General features: G+C 54.4%; 1 protein-coding gene across 30 annotated transcripts in view; it reads left to right on the top strand.

Annotated features, from left to right (window-relative positions):
• PTK2 (protein tyrosine kinase 2) overlaps positions 1–19,831 on the top strand; it is a 258,384-nt gene that overhangs the window by 225,832 nt on the left and 12,721 nt on the right. For all 30 annotated transcript variants that reach the window (XM_045049564.1, XM_045049561.1, XM_023248624.2 and 27 more), the window contains 4 exons: positions 2,159–2,245; positions 5,696–5,833; positions 6,593–6,733; positions 18,530–18,592. In XM_045049564.1, the coding sequence (XP_044905499.1) occupies positions 2,159–2,245; positions 5,696–5,833; positions 6,593–6,733; positions 18,530–18,592 (429 nt within the window). The remainder of the gene's footprint in view (positions 1–2,158; positions 2,246–5,695; positions 5,834–6,592; positions 6,734–18,529; positions 18,593–19,831) is intronic.

The raw sequence follows: 19,831 nt of genomic DNA, 5'->3' as shown, positions 1-19,831 counted from the left end.
CTTACTGTCCTGATTCTGCCTCCTCCCGCGCTTGGACTCCAGGAGTCCTACACCGCCATGGCGGTGCATACGTGTTAACACATACCTTTGAAATGAGTGTTGCGGGTGCCTGGGCGGCTCAGTCGGTGAAGCCATGGCTCGGGTCGTGGTCTCGTGGTTCGTGGGTTCGAGCCCCACACCAGGCTCCGCACAGACAGTGCAGATCCTGCTTGGATCTTGCACTGCTTGGATCTCCCCCCTCCCTCTCTGCCCCTCCCGCTTGTGCTTTCTCTCTCTCAAAAATAAATGAACTTAAAAAAAAATGAGTGTTGCCGGTCCAGTGTCATAGAACAGAGATAATGGAACTGTTTTCTTTTTGCCTCTCCTTCACTACTTGTTCAAATGAAATCTTTAAAAATATATATCTGAAGAGTAGTCCCTCAGGCATCATGGAACATACTTGTAGAAAATGCCACCGTAGAACACAGAGTAAAGCCTGTGACACCCCCTTGATGTCCCTGTCCTGCTTCCGGGGGTCTCGGGGATCCATCCTCCTATTTGGTTAAGTTTGGGGTAAACCGCATCTGGGCCACTGTAATGCAGGCTCATGGGCTAAGGGAGCATTTCCACCCGAGAGATTTTTTTTTTTTTTAATCTTTATTTTTGAGAGAGAGAGAGAGAGAGAGTCAGAGTGTGAGTGGGGGAGGGGCGAAGAGAGAGGGACACACAGAATCTGAAGCAGGCTCCAGGCTCCGAGGTGTCAGCACAGAGCCCGACGCGGGGCTTGAACTCACAAGCTACAAGATCGTGACCTGAGCCGAAGTCGGACTCTTAACCGACTGAGCCGCCCAGGCACCCCCACCCGCAGAGATTTCACAGCCCCCACAGTAGCAGGGCTTGGGCAGGTACAGAGGCAGCCGCAATCCCAGTCAGGATTTGAATCGCGTGACGGAGGAGAGCCGAGGACTTAGATGTCACGTCTGTGGGAGAAATCAGGAGGTTGCACGGAATCACCGTAGAAGACTCAGAAGTTGGGGTGGAGCTTCCCAGGCTGAGGCAGGAGGCATCCGGGCAGTGGGCCGTGTGAGCAGAGCTGTGGGGTGATGAGAGGGTCCTAGACACCCAGAAGCCAAGCAGAGCGTGTGCTCCTGCAGGACCACGTGCGTCGTCGGGAGGAGACGCAGACCCTGAGGCGTTTCTTTCCTCCCCTGGGCTTTGCTGGTACCTGAGTCCATCTGCTTTTATTCTGGTCTTCATTTGGCTGGAGAGCAGTGGGTTTGTCCTCCGTTCAGTCCCTCAGGGTTAGAAGATTTCATGGGCTTATCTTCTATTTCAGGCTAAACCACTTTTGCTATGAACTTTGAATTCATGTATGCCACAGACAGACCGAGAATTCTAGAGCTGGGAGTGACTTCACCGTCCCTCTAGCTGGATTCCTGTTCGATAGATGCAGAAGCCAGTGGGCTCCCTCGCCCGCCCGCGGTCACACAGCCAGGAAGCAGCAGAGCGGAAGGAGCACGGGCTCGGCCCCGGCTCGGAGAGCCTCCTGACGTGCGTCTCCTGGGTGCCGGGTCTTCCTGGCCACCGGTGGATCTCCCTGGGGCCTCTCGCCCTTCGCCCATGTTCAGCCAGATAGTCGTTTCATCGTTGAGTTACAGGCGTTCTTTGTGTTTGCTGGGTCTGTCTCCCAAGTGATCAGCCGCTATTTTCTTAGACTCCGTGGGCTGTCTCTTTCTCTTTCTCTTTCTCGGCGGCCTCACTTGCAACACGAGAGCTTTTAATTCTGGCGAAGCGCGGGTTATCTTTCTTCGCTCTCGATTGAGCTTCTGGTGTCGTATCGAGGGAACGGTCGCCTCACCCAGGTCACAGAGATGCCTGTTCTCCCCTGAGTGTTGCAGTTTTGCCGCTTCCGTGTAGATCCACGATCTGTTTTGAGCTCATCTTTGTGTGTGTCGTGAGGCAGGGGTGCGGCTTTGTTGTGTCACGTGGCGGTATCCTGTGCCCCGGACGTCGCTGGGACAGGCTGCTTCCCCCGCTGAAGTGCCTTGACACCCTTGATCATTCTTTCCGACGGAAGCGTTTTGGAGAAATACCTTTTTCTGTTCTTTTCAGTGAAACATAGACTTAACAGAATTATCAAAACACTCATTCATACGACGCTCTCTTGATTTGTTCACAGCCCAGCAGACCTGGTTACCCCAGTCCACGGTCCAGCGAAGGATTTTATCCCAGTCCCCAGCACATGGTACAGACCAATCATTACCAGGTATGATATGCCAGTCGTGACAGATGTGAGATGCATTCTTCTTCACGTTTGGGGTGGGGAGGTGCGTCACATGTATTCATTTTTTCATTTCTGTACTTACGAGTGATTTGGCACGCAGAGAGCTGAGAAAGTACTCTGACTAGTAGCTGTAAGTGGATGGCGTGTTGACCCCCAGAGGGTGGCCTTCACACAGCTGGGCGTGTGTCCTGTGCCACGTCCTCAGCCCCGTCGCCTTCCTCTGTTCGGGGAGGCGCAGGCGAACCCAGCGGCTCCTACTGCGCAGAGGTAGTGATGACCTGGGCGGTTTTTCTGGAAGGCAAAAACAACATTCGATCGTACCTTGCGAACTGGACAGATGCCATATGGACAGGGGGTGGAAAGCTTGTCAGACTTCCAGGCTAATAAGCAGCTTACGCAAATTGGGAAAGACTGTCCTCGAAAGGAAAGGACCAGAAGCGAAGTCAGTAATGTTTCTGTTTCTGAGGGAAGGGTATTTGCCCTGTGGAGGTATACTCGACCCAGTTCTGACCGAAGTGGACACCGTGCTCCCCGCGCCACACCGGCTGGAGAACACTGCTGTAAGCCTGGAGGGTCCCCTCCCCTCCCCGTGTCGCCCGCCACCCGGTGCAGCCACCCTCTGACTGTGAGGAGAGGTTGGCGTGGCGTGTCCTTGGCTTTCAGATAAACGATCAGACAGGGTGTGCTCGTCCCCCGTGCTCAGCTCCTCTGACTGGTGTGATGTCTGTGCGTTGACGTCCCGATGAGGGTGTCACTAATTCACTCCTTTGTAGTGCTGGGGACTATTCCACAGATTGTTTAGCCGTAGTGATGTTATGTGGGTAGCGGGCCAAATCGCTTCTGGGAAATAAAACCCCCTCTTATAATTGGTATCGGCTTTGCCGTTGCCGCACCTCTGAGGTGACTGCACCGAAATCCATAGCTGGCTGGCTGGGTGAGCCGTGACACCCGGCCTCTAATAGAAAGTGCTTGACCGGAGAAGGACTCAGACGCTAAACAAACAGCGGGTGGTCCTCGAGTGTCTGTCTGGGGAGGGAGAACCTCCCTTACTGCCGTCTCCCCTGAGTTACCCGTGTCTCAGGGAGCAAACAGAAGCCCGCTTACTGTGCCTCCTTCACTCAGATGAAAGCACTTTTATTCCTTTACATGCCTCTCAACTCTATTTAAAGCCAGGCCTCTTGGGTCAGTATGGACAACACAACACTCTTCCCTGTGCGGTGCTGGGCTGCCGGGTGAGGGCAGGCCATTCCGAGCTAGAAGGATGTTGCTAGACAGAACGCGGAAAGTGGACACGCGGTGGCTCTTTGCCTGGCTGACTGCCTCCGGACCCCCGCGTACTAATTCTGAACGGGGGCCCGGCAGTTTTCCATCGTGAGCAGGCACCCCCAGGAGCTCTGGTACAGGACTGGCAGCCCTGTTTGGGAGACCCTGTCCTGAGACCCCCACTTGCCAGGGGAGGGTGAACCATCGGGTCCTCCGGGGCAGCTCCTCATTCCGCAGGCTGGCGGTGACTGACTGTCCCTGTGCCCTCCGCCCTCGAGGGAGGCGCTCCTGGGCCCCTCGGTCGCCGGAAGCGTGGGTTACAGCTTGCCTGGCCGTGACTCATCACGGCTGAAGAGCCGGAACCCGGACCTAGGGCAGCGCTCAGAGCAGCCGGAGGGGTGTGGGTGGCCCAAGGAGGGAAGCCGGGCCCCGGGCAGGCACCGGACCCCAGGCTTCTTGAGAGAAAACGCGGCCACATCCGCTGACGAGACCGAGAGAGCATGCGGTCAGGGCACCGGTCTGCGCGGCTTTCACGACCTGGGGCTCTGGTGCCCGTTGGTCAGTGGCCGCCGCCCCGTGGAGTGGAAGCCCGTGAGGACGGAGACTTGCTTCCACTTGAAGTGCCTACAGGCGTGTATAGAACAGAGGAAGGATTCGGGGGAGAAATTAAAATACTCCTATTTTCATTGAAGAAATGAACGATTCGCCTCCCCCAGGCACCAGGTTTCTTTGTCCTGCAAATGGGAACAGCAGCGGGCCATTGCCTGCCACTGTCTCACGTTCCTTCTTGGCCTAAAATGTTCACTGGATCCCGTCACTCCACTGTGTGGCTGCCACAGAACACTTGAAATCTCCTGTGCAAATTCCTGAAAGTTCTCTGGCAGTAGTGTGTCCCTTCCGACCAAAAATAGCGATAGGACACTTTATGTTAGTGGAATTTTTTTGTTAAAATATCTTCATTCAAGGGGGAGCCCCAGGGGGCTCAGTCGGTTGAGTGTCCAACTTTGGCTCAGGTCATGATCTCGCGGTTCATGAGTTCAGGCCCCGCGTTGGGCTCCATGCTGTCGGGGCAGATCTTCTGTCCCCCCTCGCTCTGCCTCTCTCCTGCGCGCGCGCGCTCTCTCTCTCTCTCTCTCTCTCTCTCTCAAAAAATAAATGTTTAAAAAAATATTTTCCTTTAAGTAAACTATGAGAACGGTCTATACATCTTATTTGAAAGTTTATTAGTTGTCACTATGCAATTTGGGGATAAATCCATGCCTGGAGACCTAACCGATGCACGAAATCTTTGTTGAAGAACGTGTTGATGTTTGGAAATACGGGTTTGGCTGTGCTTTATCTCATTGAAGGATTAACCGACGACTCTGGCCACACAGTACTCGCCTAGTGAGTTATGGAAGCAAATGCCGCTTCCTTCCCCTCTTTTTCTCGTGACTGAGGGAGGGAACCACATAAACAGCCCCCTCGTTTTCCTTCTGCCCTGAACTCTTTCTGCACGTGCACCTGAGCGCCTTGTCTCTACCATGGCTACCGCTGTGGGGACACGGGGCCGGACTTTGCTCACCGCCAGCTCTAGCTCATTAGAGAAGAGCGCTCGGGAGCAGTGCCACAGAGCCGTGACGGCGGTCCCTGTCGCTTTGGCATCGAAGCTGCAGAATTGGCACGGGAAGTAATTTCCGACTTGCTGGCGTGTTCGCTTTAGCTCTCGATGCGGCCTTCGTGGATTGCCTTTTTGGGGCTTTAGTTGAGAATCCATTGCCTTGCCTTGACCAGCTTCCGGAGGCCCCCTGCTTCACTTGGCCAGTGAGCCCTTCCCCAGCCTTCAGAACCGGCCCTGCCGTACCTCTCTGAGCACGCTTCAGTAGCCACATCTCCCCTTCTCTCCCCTTCGGCCCCCCTTGGCCCTTGTCAGGAACCTGCTTCTCCTGTTAGGTCCGCTCGGTTAATCCAGGGTGACCGCCGCGTCTCAGGTCTCCTTATTTACAATCCCGTGTGTGAAGTCCCTTTGCCACGTGAGGGGGCACAGCCCCGGGTTCCGGGGATCCAGATGTGGATGTCTCGGGCACCACTGTTGCGTTTCCACGGTGTTCTTTGTCATCTGAGCCGCTGGCCTGCGTGTGGAGGGCACAGCTGTGCAGGAGTGTGACCCCCGCTGCCTCCCATTCGCAGGTGTCTGGCTATCCTGGCTCACATGGGGTCACAGCCACGGCTGGCAGCATCTACCCGGGTCAGGCATCTCTTTTGGACCAGACGGACTCATGGAATCACAGACCACAGGAGATATCGATGTGGCAGCCCAACGTGGAGGTAAGCTGGATGTTCGTGTGTTAGCATGAAGCTTTGCCCAAAGTGAGTTGTTGATTTCGGTGACCTCATTCGAACACCAGGGTGCTCCATGTGCCCCAGTGCTTCCTAGTCTGTGCGTCCTTTTCACTGAAACCAAGAGACGCCGCCACCATTAGCCCGCCCGTCCGAAAGGCGGAACACCAGCCTGAGCGTAATGAGCGTGTGCGGGAGGCACGTTCCCCGGGAGAAGCAGGGCAGGGGGACAGAGCCTGCCGCTCTGTGGGCCATGGTAACTTTCACCAGATTTGCCTGGTAAACCGAGAACCGCTCCTGTGATAGTAAATGTTGTTTCTTGGACTCCCAGAACACCTGTGGTCACTGCCGTGCCCTCGTCCTTGGAGTGAGCGTGTTTAACAATTGCTCGGTCTGCCGCAGCGTGTGCATCGAGTTTAACCCTCCTTCTGGTCCACCTCCAGACTGTTTTCACTCCTTCACCGTAGCCAGTGATGTATTCTCTGCACGTTCCTTGGATTGTTTCTCTAGAATAAGTCCCTGCAGGTGGAGCTGTGGGCTGAACGACCTTGTACTTGGCAAAGATGCTCGGTAGGAGGTGACGAGCCGCCTCTGGGAAAGTCGCTCCCGTGAGCGGAGTGTGAGAGGCCCTCTCTCCACCGCCCTTGCCGTTCTGCTTCATTTCCTTTGGAAAGACACAGAAAACAGCAGAACTATCCCCAGTAGGCCCCTGAGAGTGGATGCGCTCTTGTATTTCCCTCCCGCCAGGACTCTGCGGCCCTGGACCTGCGCGGGATCGGGCAGGTGCTGCCCACCCAGCTGGTGGAAGAGCGGCTGATCCGGCAGCAGCAGGAAATGGAGGAGGACCAGCGCTGGCTCGAGAAAGAGGAGAGATTCCTGGTCATCCTGGTAACTGGGACCCCCTCCGCGTGTGACGCGCTGGTGCGGTCTGCTGTGCTGCAGACGATCGGAAAGGTTCATCCTTTTCAAAACCAGAGAGTTTGTCTCACATCTGGCCCCTAACGCCGGCAACAGTGGGCCATTTCCTCTTCTTGGATTCCCTTTTCCACCAGGTTTCTGAGATGTTGCTGGTGGCATTGGGGGCTCGGAGGTGTTAGCATCCCTGTGGTTTTCGCAGAAGCAGCTCCCCCTTAAGTGTCAGCTCGCATGTAAGAGCCTGCATTTTGCTGCTGCAGGAAGGACGTGTGACCGGACAGCCGAGGGCCCAGGCCTTGCCTGCCCGGTGCCTCTCCTCTCGTGCTCCGACACATACCGCCCGCCCCCCCCCCCCCCCCCATGTGTCTGGACAGCCCGAGTGACAGCCACCTCAGATGTCTCCTGGGGCAGAGAGGAAGTGGAAAGGCAGAGCGGTCTCTGTGTGTCCCTTGACACAAGGGCCCTTCGGACTCGGGGCCCCATGCCACGCACTCCTGTGCCCTCAGCCTCAGAGCCCACTCCCCCGTCCCCTGCACGGCTGGTTCCATCTTCCTGGAGCGGCCTGAAAAGGATGGCTGAGCAGAGCCAGGACTGCGGGCACAGATTCTCGACTCCGTACGTCTCCTGGGCAGGGCACAGCCGGTCCCTCGTGCTGTGATCAAGTAAACGCTCCCTGAAGCCAAGACGCTGTTCGACTGTAGGCCGAGAGACCAGACACCAACAAGGGGCGGGGCGGTGGGAGGTGCGGTTCTCACGTCACTTCCTGTCTTCCAGGCACTGACGCTTTTAATCGCCGAGTAACGGTGTCATGAGACAGTGACCTTAGTCTGTGTTGCGCAGCGTTCGTCAACATCGTTTCTACGTGGCTTTCGTTTCTTTGAACCTGTAGTTCACAGTTAGAGCAGCCCGCACACTCAGGTTCAGGGAAGCCCGTTTTCACTGCTGGAGCGGCCAGTGCCCTGAGCACAGGACGTACTGGGGCTGCCCTCAGCACGCCTGCCGCCTCGGAGAGCTCAGGGGGGCCAGAGACGTCACGCGGGCTCCATGCTCCGCCGCTGCCGGTCGGGACGAAGGCGGTGTTCCTCAGCACGCACCGTTGGCACAGTCGGGCCCCTCAGGTTGTACGCGACGTCTCCCACGTGCTGCCGCCACCCGACGCATTTCTCGTGTGGGGAGTCCAGTCTGGCCAGCCCCCCCCCCCCCCCCCCCCCGCCACCCGAGGAGGAGAGGGGTCCGGAATCCTTTAATCGAAGTTCTGGAAGGTTTTGTGTTCTTCAGAATCCAGTATTGTTGCACCAGAGAAAGCTAATGTGGTGTGGTGCACGTGCCGTGGGTTTAGGTAGTGTTCCAGGGGCATCCCAGGGGTAAACAGCAAAACACGAATGTTCATGTTAACAGGAATAGGTACAGAGTTCACGTCCATTCAGGTCACGTTGTGCCGTGAAATTCGCTTGCTTCAAATGCAAAAGAAAAACAAATCACCAGTTTTTGGTGCTTGTTAGATTTTGGAACTGAGGATAAAGGAAGTGAACCCTCCCTGTGACACCCCCGTTTTACGGCACAGGGGATTTCCCGAGGTCACCCAGCTAACGTGTGGCTGAGCCTGGATTCAGTCCAGAACCCTGCTGCAGGGTCGGTCTAGCTGCTTTGTCGTGCGGCCTCAGCGCATGTGAGGGCACGTCGTGCTGGGGGGAGTTTGAACACTACGCTTGCCGGGCGCTCTTCGGTACGTACGTTTACAACGAGCTATAGGAAACATTGATAGGCAAGGTGACGCGTTTACTTTTGAACAGAAGTTTCGTGCTGTCAAAAATCTAAATTGTTTAAGTTAAAGCATATCTTGGTAAGAGGCAAGCTGCAGACAGTGGTGATCGTTTAGTGCGGAAATCTGAGCGAGCCAGTTTGGATATGGAGTGGGCTCCAAGAACAGCCGTTCCCTAGCCCATCTTATACTTCTGCCCAGACAGAATATTTTCTTGCATTGATTTGTATTTTAAAAAGTCACTGTTGGGGCTCCTGGGTGGCTCAGTCGGTTGAGCGTCCGACTTCAGCTCAGGTCGTGATCTCACATTCCGTGAGTTTGAGCCCCGCGTCAGGCTCTCTGTGCTGACAGCTCGGAGCCTGGAGCCTGTTTCCGATTCTGTGTCTCCCTTTCTCTCTGCCCCTCCCCTGCTCATGCTCTGTCTCTGTCTGTCTCAAAAATAAATAAGAATAAATAAATAGTCACTATTACCTATTCTCCGAACTAGAGCTGCTGAATGTAAATACCACCAGCTCATGCACGACTGACCGCGAGTGAGTGAAGGTTTGCTCAGGGTTGCAGAGTGCCGGCCCGTGCTGCTCTGCTGGGGTGCGGCAGGGGAGCACCAGGAGCCCGTGGGTCCTTGGAGGGGTCAGGGACAGTGCCAGAGCCCGGATGTGTTGAGCCAAGGTGAAAGATCCGTTGGAATTTGCAAGGCAGACGAGCTCAGGAAATCCCTTTCAGGCAGAGGGAAGGAGCATGAGTAACAACACCAGTCAGGAGACTGTTCTCAGAAGCCCCCCACCCACGCTGGATGTGACCGAAGCTTAGGGAGTGGGAAGCAGCTAACGGGTTCACCACTCAGTCTTCTGAGCGGTTTCACGTGTTTATATACGAGGCTCAGGACCCGGCTGGTGAGTTGTGGGCTTTTTCTCGGCATTGGGACCATGCACATACAGTGAGCAGACCTCGAGCGTGCAGCCGGCCGAGCTCTGTTAAGTGTGTGAGTCCGTATAACCCACACTCACGCATCGGACATCTCAGACCCCACATGGCTCCCAGATTCCGTTCAGAGCCCATCTCTGAGGCTGTACAAGATGCCCCCCGGGGTCCTGGTCCGCACCGCGCCTCGCCTGCCCAACCGCCTGGGTTCTAGGACGTCTCTGCTCAGTTGGGGCCTCCCCGCCACCTGTTCCCCCTGCCCTTTATTTGTCCTGTGCTGCTTTGATGACTTAATTTTGTGTCTCGCGTCCCTTACTGACTTACTGCCCATCCACTCAGAGCTCCTGCCGCTGCTCTAATGGTGTTTCATTTTCCCCGAATTTGTTGGGTCTGTGTTTTCTGTGTGCATATGCAGTTCATTTTTAGACACTTACCTTGTGTTTTCCAGTATTGATCACATGAACTCTGACTGATTTCCTTGGGTTTTCTGCATGCACAGCTGTCTCTTTTCCCCCCATTTTTTGAGACATAATTGACACACGTCACTTGTTGAAAGCATCTTCTTTCTCCATTTTCAGTGTTTGTTACATATGTCAATTTCTCTTGAGGCATCCCTTGCCAATTTTTATATTAACTAGGTCCCTGCCTGCTTTTATTCTTAAAGATGTTGTCTATAATAGTTTTTCTATTAAGTATACTGTTGGCTCTGTATTTTAAATACATTATTTTTCTAAAAACTTGTAAGGAGTGTAACGTGATGCACAATGTGGGACATTTTGCTTGGGTTTGAGCTAGCCCTGTATTCCAGAGTTAAATCCCTACTTAAGGCATAACTGATCATTCTTCTTTTCTAAGTTTATTTATTTTGAGACAGAGAGCATGAGCGGGGAGGGGCAGAGGGAGAGAAAACCAGGCAGGCTCCATGCTGTCGGTGCAAAGCCCAACAGGGGGCTCGAACTCACAAACCATGAGATCGTGACCTGAGCGGCAGTCGAGTGTCAGACGCTTAACCGACTGAGCCCCCCCAGGTGCCCCGAGCCGTAACTGACCATTCTTGCAGTATCTGACATCCTTCGTTAGTGTTCTGGTAGGATGTAGTATTGCCGTCCATGAGTGAGAATGTCTTATTGTTGTCACTGTGGGCTACGGGGTCCAAGCAGTACTGGTATCACAGGTGAGTTGGATATTCCCTACCCCATCTTTGATTGGGGTGTTTGTCAGGTGGGCATTGTAGGTGGTAGGGGTGAGGGGAAGCGCGTGGCCAGGACTGGGGCCTCTTCCAACGGGAGTAGTGGGCGGAGACACGTAAGCAGGGAGATGGGGGTGACGTGAATGTCAGCGTCCCCGTTCCCTGCCTCAGCCACAGCCGTATCTAAAATCTGACCCTCTCATTCTCACACTTAAAATCAGCCAGTGGCTACCACAGGATGACTGCCCAGGATGACTGACTGGTCCGTCAGACTGTGAGCTGTCCCTGCATTCGTCTTGTCCTCAAGGTCCAGCCTCCTCACTCAGCCGCTGTGACAGAGAGGACGGCACAGGAGGGGAGGGCCAGCGTGGGGACACATGGGAAGAACATTCCAGGGAGAGAGCGTACCAAGTGCAAGGTCCCGAGGCGAGGCGGGAGGGGCCAAGTATGTCTGAGCACAGAAAGACCACCGCAGTGGCCAGAGCGCAGCGGGTGAGGGGGACAGACAGCGCAGGGCCCCTTAGGCCATGGCAGGCTAGCGGGACCCCGGGGCCAGGGGCACGGGCAGTGGCGGGAAAACAGAGCACGCTGCACATTAGAACTGAAGACGGTCTTTCCTGTCCTTGACTGTCCTTTTCAAGAAGGCAATACTAGAAAGGATCTAGACCCTGGAGTCAGCCACATGAGAATTAAAAATCCTGGCTATCGTGACCCTGTGTGAATTGTTCACCCTCTGCTTTAACTCATTCATCTGTAAAATAAGCACAATATGCTCTATCAAGTGCGGGTGATACTTTTCTCCCAGGGCTGGCTTGAAGACTAAGCACGTAGCACGTACCCAGTGGGAGGAGTAGGGGGTGCACATGAATTCTCAAAGGGCTTCTCACTCTCACTCAGGGCGTGCTCCATGGCAGCTGAGAGCCTCTGAAATCCCAGGCCGTATCCCTCAGCCCACGCCAGGCTCCCGAGGACGGTCCCAGAACACCTTCTGGCCTCTCCTGACCCAACACTAAGAGAATAGGTCGAGTGGGAGATTTGAGCCACTTGTGGGGATTCTGCAAAGGAGCACCGCAGCCATCACCTGGGAGTGGAACGTGCTTTTATTGGCTTTGCTTGTTGTCGTAAATAAAGCCTTAATTCCTTTTTGCTGTTGGCAGAGCGCCCACAAGTGGACTATTTTTAGCAGATGGCTAACAAGGCCCGAGTGTTCCTCCCAGGATGTGGGGCCCTGGGCAGGAGGCAGCCCACTGCAGGCTTCTCCAGTGGTCAGGGACGGAGGGTCTGTTTTGGGGCTTTTTCCTAAACCGTTGTAGGCCTGATACCCTTGTAAAATAAAATAAAAACAAGTACTAGAAAAGACAAAACAGGTTTTTTTAATATGCAGAACATGAGCCAAGTTTGTTTATATGAACTCCAACAGACCTAAAAATTACTATTTCAGATTGCTCTGGAATTTTTTAAAGAGACTTGCCTTCTGTTTCTGTCTCATCGTGACCTGGTGACAAATCCCCAACCCTCACGGGTCCTTGGGCCATGCGAGGCACAGCACCCCTACTCCCTTCTGTGGGGCCAGCTTGTGCCCCTGGGTAAGGAGCTGTATTCTTGTTTGAAAGATTGACTCCCAAGTTGCTTTGTCAGTAATCTCGCCCAAACGTCTTCTAATAGATGAGCATCAACAGGTGTCGACTGGAATCTTCCGTTCTTAGGACCGACACCGTTGAGGGCGGTCACTGCCGGTAAATACGGCTGCTGCCTTTCCTTGCGTACTCCAGGGGGGTCAGGGCTCCCTCACCTTCTCCCGCTTGCCCCTGGCCGCCCAGCCCTGACCTAAGGCACTCGCTCCTGGCAGGGGGCCCTCTCCCCATCCAGCCCGCGACCTCCCGGGGTGCCCCTTTGCCTGCAGGAGCCCTCACAGGCCGGCCGGAGAGAGCCCACAGCCTCCTCAGCCTGCTCAGAGGGCTTTCTTGCCTACTGGGCATGGCTTAAAGACAGGCTGACTGTGTCACCGTCTCGTCTTCCTTACAGCGGGCACAGTACTCCTCTAATGCGGTGCTGCGCTAAAGATAGGAGTTTAATTTTAAAGCGAGAAAGGCCTGTCTCTATAAAGCCGACTTTGTCTTCCGAAAAAGGAAATGAATGTCTGAGCTGTTTGTCCCCCTCATACAGACCCAGGCAGTCTACGTGTGAGGAGCGCCAAGCGAGGGTTCGGGGTGGGGGGGCAAGGACACGCCGCGAGACCCCCTCTGGCCCTTTTCTGCTGGGCCAGGCCACGCCCCTCCTGTGTTCTTGTGTCGGCTGCATTCCAGAGGTGATGACAGTGCAGTGACAGCACACGAAAGAAGAGACCGCGGTGTGGCTGGTGGTTGCTGCCTCCCCAGAGCCTAACACCGTGCCTTCAGCCCTCACCTGCTGCCTGTGAGGACGCAGCGCCGGGGGCCACAGGGGACAGAATGTTCACACCGGTGTCTTTTATTGGTACCAGCAACAGGAAGTAACCCACCTGCCCCTTCCTGTAGAACAGATGGGGTCGCACAGTGGGACGCTGCACACGGGTCGCCGTGGGCAAGACCCCTCCTCATGCCCACAGGGACGGGTCTCACAGAGATCACGTTCACGACCCCGACACAGGGGAGGCACTGTGCAGAACGTGAGTTCTCTGGCTGCGGGTCAGAAGGTCGGTCCCCTCTGCGAGGCGGAGGCCGGCCTCAACTGGAGCCTGCTGGGTATCCACAGTATCTTGATCTGGGTACTGGGTTAGGTGGGGGCACACATTTATAAAAACGCACTGGGCTTGTGTATAATGTATATAAGTTATACCTAAAGACAGAGAGAGAGAAGGTATACCTGATGGGGAAAATAACCAAATAACCAGCCTCAAACATTTTTTATGCGTGTGACCTATTTCTGTAAGATTTCAAATACAAATTTCTTCTTTTTGTATTACTGTCTTCAAATCTAGAATGTTCTGCACGCACCTCACCCAGGAGCAGAGGCACGAACGGCCGCTTCTCTCTGACGGCCGGTGTTGGCTCTCTCGAGTCCCCCATGCTGGCACCCGCCTCTGAGACAGGCTGTCGGCTGCGTGGAAAAGCTTACATACCTCTGTTCGTGGAACACAAGTGTGCGTTATAGAGATAGGTTTTCTCGGCTGAAACTGAAACGCTGTGTTGGGGAAAGTGTAATGTGAGGGGATTCCTGTGCGTCAGGAATAAGTCGTTTCGTGTGGTTCATTTGGAGATCCAAATGCCTACGTAAACACATGGGACACGGCACCTAACTGTGCAAGCATATAAGAAACAGAAGTTGCTTTTGTTTAAGTAAAAAAGCAAATGTTTCCTCCAGTCAGGGGCTCCTGGTGGGCTCAGCCGGAAGAGCATGAGGCTCTTGGTCTTGGGGTCGTGGGTTCGAGGCCCAGGCTGGGTACAGAGATGACCTAAATAAGTCAACTTTTTAAAAGATACATTTGCTCCGGTTAAAAGAAACCACGTATTTGTCGCCTGATTGCACGCACCTCATGTTGCTCCAGGCAGCTCGGGGCATTCGTCATCCTGTCGCATCTTCTTCACGTATGGAAGGCGCACACGCGACCCCGCGTCCGGCAAGTCAGTTGGTGCCATTTTCCCGGCAGCATTAGCTCACTTCGTGTCTGGGTCGCGTTTTGGTAATTCTCACGGCAGTTCAGACTTCTGTGGCGGTGACCTGCGATCAGTATCTCTGAAGTTACGACTGTAATTGTTCTGGGGCCCCACGGACCACGCTGTCCTCGAGCAGCCCTTTTCCCTGAGACACGACACTCACATCAGGCCGGTTAATATCCCTGCAGTGGCCGCTGGGTGTCCCCGTGGGGGAAAAGGTCACATGTGTCTCACTTTAAATCAAAAGCCGAAGTGATTAAGCTCAGTGAGAAGGCATCAAAGCCCGAGACAGGCTGAAAGCGAGGCCTCTTGCACCAAAGGGTTCGCCCGGTTGTGAGCGCAAAGGAGTGACTCTTGAAGGAAAGTACAGCTGCTTCTCCCGCGAACGCGCGGATGGTAAGGAAGGAAAACAGCCTCGTTGCCGATGTGGAGAAAGTCGGGTGGTCGGATGGGAGATCAGATCAGACACGACGTCGTCTTAAGCCAAGGCCTGGCCCGGAGCAGGGCCCTCCCTCTCGTCCGTCCCACGACGGCTGGGGGAGGCGAGGGAGCCGCGGGAGGAGAGCCGTAAGCCAACAGAGGCTGGTTCCGGAGGGTTCAGGAAAGAAGCCGTCTCCACAACCTACGAGTGCAGAACGAAGCAGCCAGTTTTCCAGAAGATCGAGCTCAGATAGTCAGCGAGGGCGGCTGCACTAAGCAGCTGGTTTTCGGTGTGGATGAGACGGCCCGGTCCTGGAGGGAGACGCCGTCCCGGACCTCCGCAGCCAAGAGAAGTCGGCGCCTGCCTTGACAGCCCCGGAGCACGGGCTGGCTCTCTTGGGAGGGGCCGACGCGGCTGGTGACTTCAAGAGGGAGCCGGTGCCCAGTGACCATGCTGGAATGAGGGCCCGAGGAGTGGTGCTAGGTGTCCTCCACCTGTGCCCCAGCGGTGGGACCACAGAGCCCGGCCGGCGGGCATCTGTCCACGACACGTCCGACTGGGTATTTGAAGCCCACCCTCGAGGCCTTCTGCTCAGAAAATAAAGATTCCTTTCAAAGTCCTGCTGCTCCTGACAAGGCGCCTGGTCACCCCAGAGCCCCGCTAGGGATGGACGCGGAGATTTGTGTTGTGTTCGTGCCGCTAGCACAGCATCCGTTCTGCGGCCCACAGATCAGGAGTTAACTTTTGACTTGCAAGTCTTCTTACTTAGGAAATACATTTTGTAAGGATACAGCTTCGGGGCACCTGGGGGGCTCAGTCAGTTGCGTGTCCGACTTTGGCTCGGGTCGCGACCTCGCGGTTGGTGATTTCAAGCCCCACGTCGGCTCCCCACATCTGCCAGCCCAGAGCCTGCCGCAGATCCTCTGTCCCCCTCGCTCTGACCCTCCCCCCCTTGCGCTCTCCCAAAAAATAAATACGTATGTTTTTTCAAAAAGGTTTTAATTAAAAAAAAAAAAAGGACATAGCTTCCATAGACAGGGAGTCCTCGGACGGATCCGCGCAAAGTTGAAAACCTTCTGGAAAGCAGTCACTGTTCTAGATGCCACGAAGGACCCCTGTGATTTCGTGGGAAGAGGTTGAAACGTTAACACCGACAGCAGTTTGGAAGAAGTGGATCCGACCCTCGTGGAGGACTTTGAGGGGCTCAGGACGGCCGCGGAGGACGGCCCCGCGGAGGCGGTGGGGACCAGAGGGCCGGGATCAGAAGCGGAGCCTGAAGACGGGACCGAACTGCTGTCGTCTCAGGATAAAGCTGACCGGCGAGGAGGTGCTGCTCGGGGAGGAGCAGAGAACGTGCTTTCTGGGGATGGAAGCTCCTCCTGGCGAGGATGCCGTGGAGATTGTTGGAAGGACAACAGAGGATTTAGAATATTCCGGAACCCTAGTTGGTAAGGCGGCGGCAGGGCTTGGAGGACCGTCCCCACTTGGGAAGGAAGTTCTGTGGGTAAAATGCTGTCAGACAGCGTCACCTGCTCCAGAGAAATCGTTCGTGAAAGGAAGGGTCAGTAGATGTAGTTAGCATGTTTTAGCAATAAAGTATTTTTTTTAAGTGTATCTGATAGCGAGTGGGGGAGGGGCACAGAGAATCCCAAGCAGGCTCCGTGCTGTCAGTGCAGAGCCCGTCATGGGGTTCGAACCCACAAACCGTGAGTTGATGACCTGTGCTGAAACCAAGAGTCAGCGCTTAACTAACTGAGCCACTCAGGTGCCCCAGCAATAGAATAGTTTCTAATTCAAGCGTTTTAAACATAACGCTATTTATTGCATGTGTTACAGCGTAGTATAAATGTAACTTTTATAGCCACTAGGGAACCAAAAATTCATTTGACTCACTTGATTGTGATTTTTGCTTTGTTGCGGCGATCTGGAACAAACCTGCAGTATCTCTGAGGTACGCCTGTAATTCTGCCTTCTAAGCTTCAGGTTCCTCGTCTATGCAAGCTTCTTTCTACCTTGCATTTTCAGTGGAGCTTTCCTGCAGCAGGTATTTCCTGAATGTCTAATGGTGCCCGTTACTGTTCCAAGCACGTATGTAATCCTTGTATTCACCATGGGAGGTGGGTATTAGTCTACCGCTTTTCCAGCCAAGGAGTGGGTTTCGGGAGGCTAAATGCTTTGTCCCAGGGGCGTGGACACTGTTCACAGGGCAGTTGTGTGGATGCTTCATTTCCCCACCTGTGTGTCCTGCCTTCTACCAAGTCCTGGAGACCCCACGGGAAACACACAGCCGTGGCCTCTGTCCTTCACGGAGCCTGGCGTCCAGTGAGAAGAGGCAGGGATTTCTAATGTTTAGGACAGGAGGGCAGATTGATACAGTATTCTGTTGATTGCATTGGCTCCGTTTTAAATGACAGTCATTAGTGGCAGGGCACAGAGTGCCTGCTGGCGAGGGACATCCAGACCGCCCAGCATTTGGGCAGCTGAGACCCAGGACCGTTCAAATGTTTAAACCCTCTGACTCAGTAGTTTTTTTTTTTTTTGGAAATCTGTCCAGGGAAATAATCAGGGATTTAGTCAAATGTTTGTATACAGAGGTGTTTATCAACAACTGTTTATACAATTGAAATTTGAAGATTGCCCCACCATGTAACAGAACCCCTCATTTTACTTGACACTTTTGTGCTACTGACTTAATACTTTGCCAGCGGTAATTGAATTAGTCCTCCCATCATGCCAGGGCAGTGGGTACTATTACTGCCCCGTTTTGCAGCTGAAGAAATTGAGGTCCAGGCCACACAGCTCAAAAGGGTTGGAGCCTGATCCGAACCCAGGGAACCAGATGCCACAGCCCGTGTGCCTCACTGTCACGTGTTTATGACTGCCTTCATGCTGGGGGATGCTGTGCAGCCTTTTAACGTGGTTTTTACCGGTTTCCACTATATAACGTCGTACAGAGGCTACAACATTTTATGGCATGGTTCGTTTTTGTAAACATATGTTTATAAGAAGGGAGAGACAGCTCATTTCTTCCTCGCCCCACACCCCACAAGGGCTTATAGGTTGTGTCCTCGGTGCTGGGTCCTTGCAGGTGCAGGGTGTACGGACACACAAATGACATATCGAGACGTCCTCTTTCGAATGAGGGAAGTCATTGCCACACGATCCCCGCCAAATAGAGGGTATCTGTAGACCAAGAACTGAGCAGTCCTGTCGGAAGCCAAAGGCGACGACCCCGAGAAGGGGTATGTGGCCAGAGCGCGTGGACAGAGGAAGGTAGGGTAGAGGCCGCTGCACAGACTGGTCTTCGTGGGGAACAAACCTTCCGCCGAGCTCGGCCAGGATGGCACGAAACCTACTCTGTTTAGTGTGGGATTCACGAGATTTGCGTACTCTTACGTATACTAAATCCAGATTAATCCGTTTGGTTTCTGTATCATGGATGCGTTGGGTGGGGGAAAGGGGAGTGACGTGTGACTGGACTGTTTGCTGCTTTGCGGGTACAGCCAAGTGCACGTAAACCTTGCTCTGCCAGGACGCAGGAAGGGGTTCTTGTTCTTTTCCACTCTGGGCTGGAGTTCTCTCTGCCGGGAAGAAAACCCTGTGCTGCGCGGGGCTTCTGCACACTCCTGTGTGCTGTGCGCATGTGGAGAGAAGGGCTTTGCCAGGGCAACGGACCTGGGTTTGTCATCACCGGGTTTGAGGATTTTTCTGAAACTGGGGAACTTGCGACTCTTCTCGTTCAGACGACGACGTGTCATAAGAGAAAGGGACTTAATACAGAATATGTCCGTGATTTTCAAAGCAAGGATGAAACTGTCCGATTTTGTTTCCTTTGCCATAGAAACCCGACGTGCGGCTCTCTCGAGGCAGCATCGACAGGGAGGACGGGAGTCTTCAGGGCCCGGTAAGCAGCTGCTGGGTTTTCGCCAGGAAAACTCGGGAGATATGCATGCTGTCGCTGCACATAAGCTGTCGTTCGCTAGTTCTGCCCTCTTGGTGCATGGTTCTAGTTTCCACAGCAAGGCTTTTTTCTTGTGTCTGCTTTGAGGGGCAATGCCTAAATTCTCTTTAAAGAGCTGGTTTATGATTACCCCAAATGTACTTAAAGCCTGCTGGAAATATTCCCCTGATCTTTTAGGGAGAACGGGTCAAATGGTTTTATTTCCATCAGCAGGTGTCTGAGCAAAATAAAAGCAGATTTCTTTAAACAGTCAAAGAAGTTCCCAGTACAACAGAGAAACCTGTGCCTGCCGGGTGACAGACCTATGGATATGCACGCTAATAAGGCTTCTCCAATCTGTACCGTGAGATCCAGCTGCCCCTGACACTTGGCCCCTACAGGATGCGCTCAGTCACCAGCGTGGGAAGATTGGGCCTTTCCCACCCGAGTGGGAACGACCAGTTACTCGGCACACAGGTCTCCTTCCGTAGAGTGGAAAGCTTAACGAGGGACAGGCAGTCTGTCTTAAGTTGGTAAGGCTGAGGATCAGCACGCACGTCAACCCCTTTCAAGGAAGCGGCTATTGAGAACACCACTAATAGGAAATTTTGCTAGAAAAGGGAACTGTGTGTGTTCCAGCACGGGGCACATAGCAGGCCCCCAGACGGTGCGTGGAGTGGGCACATAAGGGAGGGAGCTGCGCCTGGATCTTGGAAGGGTTCTCCAGAAACACCCTGTGGAATGGATGGCACGGGACAGGTCCACTGGCGGTCCCGGAGCATTTGCTGGCCCGGGTGCTTAGTACCGGTGAGAAGGAGCCGTGCCGAGTGCCGTCCTCAGGCCCCCTCCCTGAGGCCTCAGCTCTCCTGTAGTCAGGACTGGTGCCACGCACCCCACAGAGGAGTAAACCGAGGCTCCTAGAAAACCAGGCCACGGTCACCTGTCGCGGTGCCAGATGCCAGACTGCGCACTTGCCAACATGATGGCTCACTTCAAGGGGTGCAGTTCAGGTCGTGGTCGCTTCCCGCGGCGGGGCTGAGAACACCCGCGACCATGGCGGTGTTCCGTCTCCCGTCAGCCCTTCGCTAGAGACGACAGTCTGGTTTGGCCCACCTCTTGAAACGCTCCAACCTAACGCTTTGGAAAATGCACCATGGTTTCAGGGAGAACTCTTCGGCTGGAAGACTGAGATTGTCAGGAGGA

The sequence above is a fragment of the Felis catus genome, chromosome F2 (genome assembly GCF_018350175.1).
Source record: "Felis catus isolate Fca126 chromosome F2, F.catus_Fca126_mat1.0, whole genome shotgun sequence".
NCBI classification, from domain to species: domain Eukaryota; kingdom Metazoa; phylum Chordata; class Mammalia; order Carnivora; family Felidae; genus Felis; species Felis catus.
The sequence above is the reverse complement of the archived record's forward strand: the minus strand, read 5'-3'. Positions and strand labels throughout refer to the sequence as shown.